Source organism: Aythya marila (genome assembly GCF_965140915.1).
Source record: "Aythya marila genome assembly, chromosome: 2".
Classification (NCBI taxonomy): Eukaryota; Metazoa; Chordata; class Aves; order Anseriformes; family Anatidae; genus Aythya; species Aythya marila.
The window spans coordinates 64,138,517-64,152,648 of NC_139043.1; the positions used below are offsets into that span (position 1 = coordinate 64,138,517).

Below are 14,132 nucleotides of genomic sequence, written 5' to 3' on the forward strand. Positions count from 1 at the left end.
TGGATATTCCAATTTACCTACCATCCCCAAGCTGATGGGTTGATTGAAAGAATGAATGGGATACTGAGGCACGGCATGGGTCAGGTTGGAGGATGGAAGCAGTTACCTCTGCATGGACCATAAGGCCAACGTTGTCATCCAGGGCAGTGCCTGACAGCAACTGTTGTGAAGAGACCTGCCTGTTTTTGGTGGTACAAACTGGAGTTTCAAGTTGAGCCACAGCTCTCCTTGGTCTCTCAGAAACCAGGAAGCAACAGGCAGTCCCTGGGCAGCATTCTTCTTACTGGCCCCATTGAGCGGCATCTCTACAGGACAGAGATTTCCCTTGCAGTAGGACACTCATCGATACTGGGAGCCCGGGAGGGAACAACAATACTAGCATTGCTCAAGTTTGCTGCTTGCCACACATCTGTGTGCAAGCTCTAGCTTAGTTTCTTTCTTTCCAGAGACAGGACCTTTCCTGAGTTTTCCAAGTTTTCCTTCTTTCCAGAGACAGGACCACAGGTGCTGTGGTTTTCTAGCTTCCCAATGCAAGCTCTAGCCCAATTAGCATTCCCTTCTTTCTGGAGACAGGGCCACAGGTGCACAGCAAAGGGCCACAGGTGCACAGCAAATACACTTCCAAAACTACTTATGCTTTCAAACAGCATTATCGAATTGTGGTGCGGTAAGAATTTCAAAGCCCTTGACTTTGCGCAGGTTAGGAATGGTGCAGCGTGTGTGAGCCTTGTTCTCGCCAGGCTTGGGCTCAATGTGCATTCTGCTGGTTTTGCGGACAGCCCAGCTGGGCCACCCCACAAGGAAAGAACAAACTGCTGTGTACAAGGGACCCCTGAGTTGTGTTTCACCAGCTAGCCCAAAACGGCGAAGGCAAGTTCTTCTGTGCTGAGCTGCTCCTGAGGCACATGGCTCAGCAGAATCAGGTGTTTGGCGATAATCGGTCATTTTAGTTCACCTAGTTTATCTCCCACTAAAGCATGTGAGTAACAGAGGACCAGCAGTGGGGTAGGCTAATCCCACAATTCCGTATGTTTCTTTTTTGATGTGGTTTTTAATGTGTTTTACCTTTAAAGAGCAAAGGGTTACTATGGGTCAGCCTAGAATCTTCCTTCAGCTCTTTTCCTCATTCTTGCTTTCATCCCTTATCTCCTTTGCTTTTGCTAGTTCGAGGCTACCAGTCTTCTTGTTTTCTTCAGCTCAGGAAGGAACTCAGATGTGCATCCAAAGATGCTGCTAGACAACCAGGGAGCACAGCAGGTCAGGAAAACAACCTGTTGCACTTCAGATGGCTCTCACCTCCAGGACACACCAAGAGGCACTTGGAGGGCCATAGTACAAGGGAGAAGTTACTCACAGATCATTTTGTTATCTCAGTGTCTTTAGAACTGCAAAAGTAAACAATGATTGAAAGCAGGCACATTTCTGACTAGAAACTTTGCTTCTATCAAGCACTTAAATTGTCTGTTCTACTAGTACAAATAAAACACTTATGGTCTCTTTTGGTTTTGTTTTCCTGAAAAGGAGATTTTATTTTCACAGCAGTGTGTACATACAACATTTCTCAAAATACACAGATCTGAAAACAAGAGACTACATACACATCACTGATCAGTTTGCTGTGGCTTACTAATAGCTATAATGGTGATACTGCATCATAGACTTCCTATGAATTGGACTGTTTGGTATAATTATGCAGTATAGTGTAGCTCATTAAAAAAAAAAAATAAAAGATGTACAATTTACTATTACTGTCACCTGAAGATTTTGAAGTATACATACGTTTCCTGAAGTATTTTAAATAGAAAAAACACTATTTAAAGCAAGCATGGCAAATCATGAACCTCAGGGAAATACTTCAAAATACCTAACAACATCCTAATTTGACTGTTTTTAAACTCATCTCTGAATTAAGTTTCCTGAACTAATCCCAACAGAAGCAACATAGCAGCATCTTTGTAAGTGAGGAAGCCAACTTCTCCCTTTTATTTAGAAGCAGAGCAGAGACTAAGAACAATAAAAGTTGCTTACATTTCTGTTATGTTTAAAAGTAAAATAGCATTACCATTTCTTGTTTCACCACAGATTAACAGGTGTCAGAATATGCTATATATAATTATCCTAATCCATGCAGCATTTATTAATCCACTACAGAAATATTCTCAACATAAATCTCTTGAAAATATAATTTAAATATAACGTTTTAGTAAAAAAACAAAAAACAAAACAGAACACCTCACCAGAAGATTCAGTTTGCTGATTGTTTGCAATGTACTAGAGCTCTTAATGAAGCCGCTCCAATTACATCAAATAATGTTGCACATTTTGCCCCCTGCCCCAAGAATCACAAAACAAAAACAAAACAAAACAAACAAACAAACAAAAAAAGAAAACAGATTAAGAATAAATGGTGATCACTTCACGTCCACTGCCTCGGACTAGGAGAACTCTGTCCAGACCTTCTGTCAGTACTTCCAAAAACTCCATGTCTGAAGTATCGTTAAGTGAAAAGATCACAGAAAAGAAGCAAAACAGCTACTGATGACCCAAGATATCTGATGTACAATTAAAAAACAAGTTCATCAGGAAGCTTTCCTGTGTATCTCCCTTTATTGCCCAATTACGCTTGGGCACTTCCACCTGCTTACTCAGGAAGAAGAAGTGAAGACTAATTCTGGGGATTTGTACAAGAAGATGTGTTTTTCTGCCCTACTGACCTACAGAAAAGAGAAAATAGAAAGTTAAAAGAAAATTCAGCATTGAGGAATGTCTTGCATCAATTCAACTGACAAAATTTCTGTGGTTGACAGTCGTAGCACTATCAACACTTGATTTTTTTCTGTGAAATCGAAAGTAGACAGTGGCACAACCAAAAAATCAAATTTCCAATTTCAGGAACTATAGAAGCAATATAGCAGAGGATACAGTTTTCATCCCCTTTTCTGTTTTTAGGAGGTCCAGGCATATTCAGGAGAACTAGTTGAGCATGTTGTGATTTATTAAGCACCACTCCATTGAGCTTCACAGCGGTGTGCATTCTTCTTACATTCGACTGATTCCTGTACACAAACAAATCTTTTTAGGTATTGCCACAATACTTACATATCTGTGCTTATAAATTAAAATGTACACATCTTATGCATTTGAATTTATAAGCATAATCTGTATGCATGTATAACAAGCTATTTTCTTGGACTTCACTTGTACATATTCAATATAAATTTGAGAAAATGAAATGCCTATGTTTTAAAGATTTTTTTCTTCAAAAATAAAACCTAAAATTGCCTGAATATCATCATTAAGTGAATTGCCAAAATGCACAACTCTTTCAGTTGTCAGTTATCATTTACAAAGATGAATCAAAAGCTTAATTTCAGTGGAAATGAAATTTAGTCAAATAGTGAGAACCCTGCTAATCGAACTAAATAAATATATAACTGGATTTTGCAAGGAATTCTAAACACCAAAGGAGCTACAGAAATATAACAGAAAGATTACGGTGTTTGTTATCATTTCCAGTACAAGACTTCCCTTGTGGTCCTTTACAGGATTATTGTAAGCCCAGCAAAGAAGCTTCATGAACAGCAAAGATTTTATGAGGAAAAAAAATAAATTCAAAAACACACAATAACACCCCGCCCCACCCCCCAATTCCCATAAAATCATGTGAGCTCAGCTGGGCTCCCATACTGTTTTAGGTCTGGCATGTAACTAGTGGCAGGACATAGACATCCTCTGAAGTGCCTGACCAAGTCCAGACTCTTCTGAATTCCACCAACAGTAGTCAAAATGATAGTACAAATGCTTCAGCACTCTTTTAGCTTAGGGAAACAATGGACATGAATGAGATCCCTTTTCCCAAAACAAAAATATTTTGGATCTCAAAATTTACAAAAGAAAACACACACTACTTTATATTTAATTCTAGAATCTTCCAGCAACACAAGGCCACCATCAGATGACATAAATAAGTGCAGCAGACAGACACAGGTTCATTCAAACAAAGGGTGGGACAACAAAAATGGAGAAGGCTGGGTGCATGCGTACTTGTGTTCCAGCACACCCTATTTTACCGCAAAGGGAACAGCTGTTAACACAAAACTATTAGAAATGGCATGTCTCAAGTCATATTTTTATCCTTAACTTTACAGGTGCAATCAGAAAAAAGGACACTTGGCCTGCAACTTAGTGATCAGTGGAGACCAGCTTCACTAATACCCATTTTCCTCCAAAAGACAGGGACATTTTGAAAGCTAAGTTTATCAGGCTGGGGAATTTTCTGTCACAAGGGCCATCTGTTCTGAGTAAGAGCCAACTGTAAGCAAACCATGTATGGAACAAAAGAATACTTGAACCACAGCTTTTCAGAAGCAGAACAGCAGCTTAAGGGGACAAAAGAAAAACTATGAGGAGAGAGGTGTATAACTGAAGAGGTGCATAAATACTGAATTAGAAATTTTGTAAAGCTACATATAAAATAAAGGGGAAATAAGGTAGGTGTAAATTTGTGATGGAGTGGACAAGCATTCAGAACTGAAATAATGGGTCAAAATGACTGTTCACCATGTATAACGTGAACTGAGGTTATCTAACCTCATTTCCCTTTCAAGCGTTGGTTGAAATGAAATAATATATGGAACACCAAGTATGCCTTCTAGTTTTCATAAGAAGCTCAAAATGAAGACAACACAGGTCTGAAAAACAACAACAACAAGCAAACAAACAAACAATAAAAAGCACACAGAGCATCATGAGCTGGTTCCACACAAGTTCAAGCAGAGATGAGATGCCCCAAATGGTGCAGCAACCATTTGCACTAGTGAAGGCCACCCTTCTTACTTTGCTCTTAAGACAGGATAGTGGGCATTCAAAGGCTGCAGGTGTCTATACCAACCACCCCAGTGCTGTTTGATGCCTCCACCTAGACAGCTGCTGGAAGGTGAGGCTGCAGTGCAGATCAGACTGCAGGAAGTGCCTAGATCTTTCTCCTGTGGCAGGCACAGAGGCCTGTTTGCTGAAGTTGTGCCCAGATGGAGGGCCTCCTGCAGCAGGTAGTGAAACTGCTGTCGGAAGTGAGAATCTGACTGCACGACATCAGGGAACCTGAGGAGTTGGGTGGTTCCATGTGCAGTCTGCATCAGAGCCACAATCAGAAACTGCCCCTGCAGGAATACACAGGAGGAAACAATGCTCAAAACAGAAAAATGAAGCTTGTTATGGCAAGGACCATCAGAAGGAAGAGACTTCCCCCACTGCCTGATATGCCCTTGCAGAACCAGTTTACTGCTCTGGGGACTACAGAGGAAGGACCTGTCATGTCAGGGTAGCCACTGGTGTGGACTCAGCCAGTTCAGTCTATTCCCAGTATAACGACCAGTCTAACCAAGAAAGAACGATGGGTGATAGTCATAGGTGACCCTCTTCTGCAGGGAATGGAAACACCCATTTTCCAACCTGACTTAACCTCAAAAGAGGTTTGTTGCATGTGAGAGACTCATGCTGGGGATGTCGCCAAGAGACTACCGAGCCTTGTACAGCCCACAGACTATCCACTGCTTTTATTTCATGTGGGTATCAGTGACCCTGTCGAGAGCAGTCCAAGGTGTATTATGAAAGGTTACAGAGCCCTTGGAGCAGCTGTAGAGGCTCTTGGAGCACAGGTGGTTGTCTCTTCAATCCTTCTGCTGAGAGGAAAAGGTTTTGAAAGGAGCTGGTGCTACAGACAGGGATTGGCTGTTTAGACCATGGGACTCTTTGAGAAACCTGGTCTAGGGATCACTGGGGACTGATGGGGCCCATCTGTCAGAGAAAGCGAAAAGTATCTTTGGTTACAGGCTTGTCAAGCTGGTGAAGAGAGCTTTACAGTTGCTGGGGGAGAGGAACATTAGTTCTAATAAAATTAATAAATAATAAAATAATTAGTTCTAATAAAAGTCCTCTTTTATTGGTCAGCATCAGCAATGAACGTTCAGAGATGGGAAACGGAACAGGTGTCAGTGGGAGAGCACCTGAAGGGGAGCACAAAGGAATTCCAATCACTTCATCCAATAAAACAGTTTCATCAGCCCAGTTTAAGTGCTTCTATTTCCCATGCTGCATTTATTTAAACAAGGTAAACTTGAATTTTTCTTAAGTCTCAGGACTTTCATGTCTGGAGTGCTGTGATAGATGGTTACAGACTCTACAGGAGAGATATGTAGAGAAAGAGAGGAGGTAGGGTAGCCGTTTGCAGTAGGGAATGCTCTGACTGCATGGAGCTGAGTGATGGTGATGAAAGGGTTCAGTGTTTCTGGGTAAGAGCCAGGGGAAAGGCCAATAAAGCTGATGTTATGGTGGGAGTCCATTACAGCGCACCCAACCAGGATGAAGAGTTAGATCAAAAATTCTATAAGCAACTAGGAGAAGTCTCACAATCACTAGTTCTTGCTCTAATGGAGATCTTCCCCAAAGTCTGCTGAAAATACAATACAGCAAAAAGGAGACATTCTAAGATATTGCTGAAGTGTGTGGAGGATAAATCCCTGACACAGGTGGTGAGGAAGCAAACTAGGGAAGGTGTCCCACTTGAGCTGCTGTTTGCAATCACAAAAGACTTTTGTGTGAGGTAGTGGTTGGAGGCTATCTTAGGCAAGCAGTCACAAAACAATAGAGCTTTTGATCCTTGGTGAAGTAAAGGAAGTGATTATCAAAACTTCTGCCCTGGATCTCCAGAGGGCAAACTCTGGCCTATTTTGAGATCTGGTTGACAGAGTCCCTTAAGGAGACAGTTCTGAAAGGCAAAGGACCCAGGAAGACCTTCTTCAATAACAAAGTCTTAAAAGCACAGGAGCAGGCTGTCCCAATGCACCAGAAGTCATGCCAGTGGTGGAGAAGATCAGCTTGGCTGGACAGGGAGCTTCTTCACTCAGGAAGAAAAAGAGAGTTCATGAGATCTGTAAGAAGGAGCAGGCAACTCAAAACTGCTGTCAAGATGTGCAGGCAGAAAATTAGAAGGGCCTAAGCCTAACTAGAACTCAATTGGGCTAGTGCAGTAAAAGAAAAATGCTTTTATAAATACATCGGCAGGAAAAAGGGAACTAAGGAGAAACTTCATCCTTTATTGGATGTGAGGGGAAACATAGTGATGGAAGATGGAAGATAAAGCTGAGGTACTCAATGGTCTTTTTGCCTCAGTCTTTACTTAGTAAGACCTATTGTTCTCAGTGTACTCAGCCCCCTGAGTTGGAAGATGGTGACAGGGAGTGACTTGAAGCCCCTATAATATAATGGGAAGCTGTACATGACCTCCCCCATGTTTTAAATGCTCATAAGTCTACAGCGCTGGACAGGATCCATCAAAGAGTACTGAAGAAGCAAGAAGAAATACTCACCAAGCCGCTTTCAATAATTTACCAGCACTCCTGGCTAACCAGGAAGGTCCTAGATGATTTGAGATTAGCCAATGCAACTGTAATTCACAAGGACAGGAAGGAGAATCCAGGGAATTACAGACCTGTCAGTCTGACCTCAGTACCAGGAAGGTTATGTCATCCTGAATGTCATCACACATTCTGTGATCAGATTCAGCCAGCAGGTCCTGCTGCCTGACTAACTTGATCTCCTTCTGACAAGACAACCTGCTTATTACATGAGGGAAAGGCTGTGGATGCTGTCTACATGGATTTTAGTGAAGCATGTGACACTTGCCCACAATATCCTCCTGGAAAATCCAGCTGCTTATGGCTTGGACAAGTATATGGCTCAATGGCTGAAGAACTGTCTGGATGTCAGGCTCAGAGTCACAGTGAATGGAGTTCAATTCACCTGACAGTTGGTCACCAGCTGTGTTCCCCAGGGCTCAGTACTGGGGCCAGTTTTGTTTAACATTTTGCTAAAAATGATCTGGACGAGATCAAGTGGACCTTCAGTATGTTTGTTGACAGTACCAAGTAAGGCGGGACTGTTAATCTGCTTGAGAGTAGGAAGGCTCTGCAGGAGGATCTAGATAGGGTAGATCGACAGACAGAGCCTAATTGCATAATATTCAGCAAGGTTAAATGCCAGGTACTGCACTTAGGTCGTAATAATCCCTTTCCACAGTACAGGGTTGGGGAAGAGTAGCTGGAAAGTTGCCCAGTTGAAAAGGACTTAAAAGTGCTGCAACAACTAGCTGAACATTATCTGACAGTGTGCCCAGGTGGCCAACGAGGCCAATTGGCATCCTGTCCTGTATCAGAAACAGTGTGACCAGAAGGACTAGCGAAGCGGCTGTCCCTTTGTATGCGGCACAGATGAGACTGCACTTTGAATGCTGTGCTCATTTGCTCTCACCACAAGAGAAATACTGAGTTGCTCACGTGTGCAGAGATGAACAACGAAACTGGTGAAGGGACTAGAAGACATGGCTTAAGAGGAGTGGCTGTGGGAACTGGGATTGTTTAGGCTAGAGGACAAGAGGTTGAGGGAAGACATCATCACTCTTTAAAACTACCTGAAAGTAGGTTGTCAGTCTCTTCTCAGACGGCAGTGACAGGGTGTAAGGAAACTGTCTCAAATTGAACCAGGGGAGGTTTAGATTGGATTTTAGGAAGAATTTCTTCACAGAGAGGATGGTCAAGTGTTGGAATGCACTGAGCCTAGGGAAGTGGTGGTTTTTCCATCCCTGGAGGTATTTAAGAGACGTGTGGATCTAGCACTAAGAAAGATGGTTTATCAATGGAACTCAGTAGGCCAGGCTGACAGTTTCACTTGATGATATCAAAGGTCTTTGCCAATGTAAATGATTCTTTGATTCTACTCTATGATTTTTATATGCTAGTGCCATACCCAATTTATTATCTGAACTCACTATAGTTCTGTATGTGGATTGTGGAAGTGAGGCAGAACTGGCATTTCATGGACTGTGAAAGTTCTTTGTGATATAAATACTTGGACAAAAAGAATGGAACTTATCACACTGGGGGCTATTTTTCCAGACCAAATTTATATTCACTTTTTTTTTTTTTTTATTTTAATCTTGTGGAGAAGAGTACTGTCAGATTTTGCATTCTTCTAGAAACTAAAGTACTTGCTCTGTGACTTACTTTGAAGGGAAAGTTGATGATATTTAGAAGAAAACATTAACAGATAATGAAGAAAACTATTTTTCAGTGATAAATGCTAAAACACAGCATAAAAAACAATGAACAAAACAACATGCAAACTGCAAATCATGATTTAGGAACATGCAGACAGTATACACCACCACAAGAACTACGGAACACAACCAAAATTGCTTAAGTGAAATGAAATTTAGAGACTTACAGATTTCCCCATTCTCTACATGGAAGGGAAGCAAACGTATAAAAAATTATTTTTATGCTATTAGGTACATGTTAATTCAATAATAGCAATGCATTGTGCTGGCACACCAAGTTCAAACCATAATTTCCACCCCGATCTTATACAGTAGTTTTAAAATAATACTACCAATAAGTCTACACCTTGTACAATTCTAAAGAAACAGGAAATCTTTCCAACATTTAAAAGAAAAAAAAAAAAGTCTAAGAATTAGAGCACCTGTTTTTTTGTTCTGAGCTCCAGAAGGTGAGCAAGATTTTTGGAATTTGCAAAAGGCAAATTCTTTCAACAAAGCCTAGAGCAAATCCACAAAACAATTTAGGATTTTAAGTACACCTAGAATTAGTGCCTAAATCTGTCTCTAAGTCCTAGATTTAATATATGTTTCCTCTAGACATTAAATTTCCCTTGCCATTAACATTTTTGATTTGAGCATGGGCAAAGAATAGACCAGACCATGCTTAGAATTCATTTCCTTCCAGAACTCAGAAAAGATGCGTGTATGCACTTGAATCACAAAACAAGAAGGAAGCAAATAAGCTGATATCCTTCTTTCATCAGTTTCGTGGGTCTACTAGCTCAGGCCTGACAGTAGCTCTTAGTGAGTAAGTGACTTATATTTTAACAGACATTTAGAGATAAAGCATAGTTTCACCAGGAAATACTGAATATATCAAGACATACGTATAAAGCAATATAGAACTTGTGCTTATATACTCATTTTAGAGGAAGAAGACCTAACATTTTTTTTCAAAAAAATCATGTAAATCTCTTTCAAGATTTTTAGTTTATCTGATTCTTTGTACTTCTACCACCCCAACAAAAAACAGTAAATTTAAGGGAAATGATATCCAGATGAAGAGAGGAAAACGAAAGTTACCATTAAGCATTAAACATCTGTGCTTTCTGGTACAATCCATAAGCTGAAAGTCTTAAAGTCTGTCATACTTGAGATTCATCCACAACATTATGAATATTTTTATATGTATATTAACAATGTCTATTACAGACATTCCACCCAGCCTGTCTCACAAAGATGGCATTTAAGTGAAGTGCATGGAAAGACCATGTTTGTACTCAACTTTAAATAAACATGAATCTCTTAAATACAAACAAACAAAACTATACAGCAGCAACAAACCAAACCAACCAACCGAAGTCCACCCAACAAACAAGAAAACCCTACACCCAAAACACAGAATCGAATACAAACTCCAACTATCACACATGTACTTACGGCTTCATGTTGAAAATATCTTTGAAACCAGACACATTTGTTTCTTTGTTTTTATGCTTTTCAGCTACAAACTTTTCTTTGGTCCAGGTCATTTGCACTTTTTCTGGCACAGAAGCAGCCACACTTGCTTTGACAGCTGGAGTTGAGTGCGAGGCTGTGTTTCTGTCATGGATCAGTTGAGCCTGGAGACAGACAGGCAGACAGATAGACACACACACAAAAGAAACCAAACCAAAATTCAGCCAAATGATCATTTGTAGATTATAGATTATTAATACCTTGAAATTGAATTTCGCTGAAGTATAGCAAAAGAAAAATCAGAACCCCCCCCCCCTTATTTTGTGAACAAATATCAGAAAGTGTTTTGACATTGTCATGAAATGAAACTGCTTCTAAAAATCTAGTTATTTGTTTATATTTGAAGGACTACTTTTGGGCTGGGACATGATTCTTGTAGTGAACTAAAGTGAGTTAGAATCCAACCTGAGTTTAATCTTTATTAATACCAGAGGCTTATGACAGTGAACAACATGTAGGACAGTGTATTCATTCTTCCTCAGGTTTCTATCAGATAAATTGCTATTTTTAATTTGCTCTGACAATGTTGTAAGCACTGCACTTGAAAGATTTTATGTGCCTTTATCTGAATTAGCAGCATGACCATTACACTTCTAAAACCACAACATTGGATTTTAGAGTTTCCATGGTTGAAGTGAAGGCCAGCTATGTTCCATTTTGATGGAAGGATCATAGATTATTTCTGCACACAAATGCATTTTAAATAACAAAAGCCAATCACAGTCTTACCATGGAAGAGCCTTGTCTTCTGTTCTAATAGCAGTAACTCAGTAAATCAAACCAGTAAGAATATAATGTTATTCCCTCATGTATAAACACTTCTGAGATCTCCATTTCCCACTCCCCTTTGTCCTCTTGAGGAAAAAAAAATAGAATATTTAATTCTTGTTTACTTTCCATCATAATACATTGTCCATAGGCTTTTGTATTTCCATCAAAAGTATCCCAAGTACAGTACCCTAGACTCTTATGATTGTAAATAAATAGGTATTGGTGGAAGGATGATTGTTTTTGTGGTTTTTGTTTGCTTGCTTCCTTGTTTTTAAAGTTTTAACAGTTAGGAACCACCTTCAGATACTTGTTAAATTGTGAATTGGATCCCCTATTTCATTCAAGAATCTCGATTATTCATGCTAGTGAGGGGCATTGCCCCTCCATACATGTGGTGATTCAGAAGAATTGATTTCATTTAGTCACAATCAGAGACATTAATAAAATTTATTAATAAAAATTAATAAAATAAGAAAACTGCATTCATTCTCAGAACACTGATTCCCCCCAGTGGTTCACAGACTGTAGTTGTAGCTGTTTTAATTGCCTAAGTGCTCCTGTGTTTTTCCTAAATTATTTCTCCCATCCCTAGCCTAACCTGGAGGATTCTCAAATCCTGGAGCTCATTTTTCTGGTTCACACCTCTCTGTATGATGGTGTTCATATCTCCCCAAAAAAGTAAATAACGAGTCAAGAGTATAAATCAGAAGTTACTGTGAATACAGTAGCTATTGTGAATATGGAAGAAGTTAACAAAATACATGCAGCTACTATACCTGCTATACTGCAGTGTCCAATAAACTAAAACTTCAAACTAACAAATGTAAGATGAATTCAATTCAGTTATGCTTTAGGGGAAGCTAGTTCTCAATTTTTAGAAAGACAGTGAGGCCAAAACAAATTCTGAGCCTATAGTACATTTTGATAAAAATGCAGAGACAAAAAGGTACATTTTTGTTATTGCTACCTTGATAACAACTTAAATCCATGTAATAAAAGGCATGATTCCATACTTCAAGAAAAAAGGGAAACACAAAGGAATACTGCACTTCTACAAACTACGCTATGCATCTTTACAGATAAGCAACACTTCAAGTGCACACTAACAGCACTGATAACACCAGTCAACTTCCTTTCAAGCTCGGTAAGCAGAAAAATAGTAATGACTTACAAAAGCCCTATCTATACAGTTTTTGAGAAGCTTCAGCACTTCAGTAAGGGAACTAAAAAGGAAAAGCAATGCTTTGAAAGCATGAAACATGCTTATTAATCAAACATCCACTATAAAAATGTATAAGAGAGAGAAGGCAAATAAATATTGTTGCTTCTAACTCTTAAGAAAACCAATTGCTCCCAGATAACACATGCAATTTTTTAATCAAAACTGTGACAAAATAGGATGCAATTCATGTCACAAACATCATCTAGAGAAAAAAAAAACATAGCATGATTAAGACTATACTGAAATTAAAATTTATGAAATCCTGTTTTGGTAACAATCAAGATGTTTTTTTCTAGTTCAGTTTGCAATAGTGGCACTAAGTGTTGCAACGGGAAAGACCTATACAGCCAGTACTATGTCCAGCTACCTCCTCCTCTCCATAGTCATTAGTCATCAATGCCTGTACATCTTGGCCAATGGACTGTAGACTAGAGTAGCTTTTTCTTCTGATTGAGCCTCGAGACTCATCAGTGATGCTCTGAATCTGGGACAAAAAGGTTACCAATGACAAAAATAGTCTAAAGAAAAAGAACAGACAATTGTATTATTCAAAATAAAAAATGTCCTCATTTAAACAGATGAGATATGGTATCATAGGTTATTATACACTTGGTTTGTTTTCACAGATGTGGCACTTGTTTATATATGTGTATATTGTGGAGTTCTGTACCTAACTGCTAACTGTTTCAAAAAAAGTCTCTTTACAGAGATTTGTTAAATCATGAAATGAATTAAAACATTATGGGAACCTCATATACTCACGTGTTCATGAGGGTCATGTCCCTTCCTATGTGTGTTGGCTCAGATGAATTGATTTCATTCAGTCATAATCGCAAGTATGGACAACTGTAGATTCATTCCCCAGGGATTTACAAACTATAACTGTGCTCCTCATCTACATGTGTCCACATTTCTGTCAATCTTACAATCTATACAAGAGTACTTATGTGGAACAACCCAACACCAAGTAGTGTTGGGATGGATGACTGCCATATCAAAACTTGAACAAAATTGCTGCCTGCCCCAACAGCTAGAACTAACCAGAGGAAAAAGCCAACCACAATCAAGCAGATCAGCAAGGAAGTGAATCTCTCTCTACATTTTTTTCCATATCACAGAATCACAGAATGTTAGGGATTGGAAGGGACCTTGAAAGATCATCTAGTCCAATCCCCTGAAATTTGCAGCATTATTGACAAAGTCAAGTAAATAAGCATTTAGCAGATGCATCTAAATCTGCAGAAAAAAGAATCTAATGTCTCCTGTGCACCATTTCTGCAAGAAAACCCAACCATCACATGGTTAAGATCAAGCAAATTTCACTTAAAAAAAAAAAGTGAGAGAAGAAGGGAGGACAATTCCTTAGGTATATGAGCAGGCTTATGAAGGAAAAATGAAAAGAACAATGTACAAAAACAGATTATCTCGATGAAGGTTTGAAGAAGTACAAGCACAGAAGAGTTTTTTTTGTTTTGTTTTGCTTTTACTAGAAAGATTTTAGGTAGATTC

The 14,132-nt window shown here is 39.3% G+C and overlaps 1 protein-coding gene across 3 annotated transcripts in view; it reads right to left on the reverse strand.

Annotated features, from left to right (window-relative positions):
- Positions 1 to 1,508: 1,508 nt before the first annotated feature.
- The window catches only part of LOC309874603 (solute carrier family 12 member 7-like), an 81,857-nt gene continuing 69,233 nt past the window's right edge, over positions 1,509 to 14,132 (reverse strand). For 2 of the 3 annotated variants that reach the window (XM_082752913.1, XM_082752914.1), the window contains exons 22-24: positions 10,553 to 10,734; positions 2,923 to 3,056; positions 1,509 to 2,486 (exon numbers count right to left, since the gene is read on the reverse strand). In XM_082752913.1, coding sequence (XP_082609039.1) covers positions 2,395 to 2,486; positions 2,923 to 3,056; positions 10,553 to 10,734 — 408 coding nt within the window. In that variant the 3' untranslated portion in view covers positions 1,509 to 2,394. Of the gene's footprint in view, positions 2,487 to 2,922; positions 3,057 to 10,552; positions 10,735 to 12,990; positions 13,108 to 14,132 lie in introns of all 3 variants that reach the window. The other variant, XM_082752915.1, reaches the window with a different exon arrangement.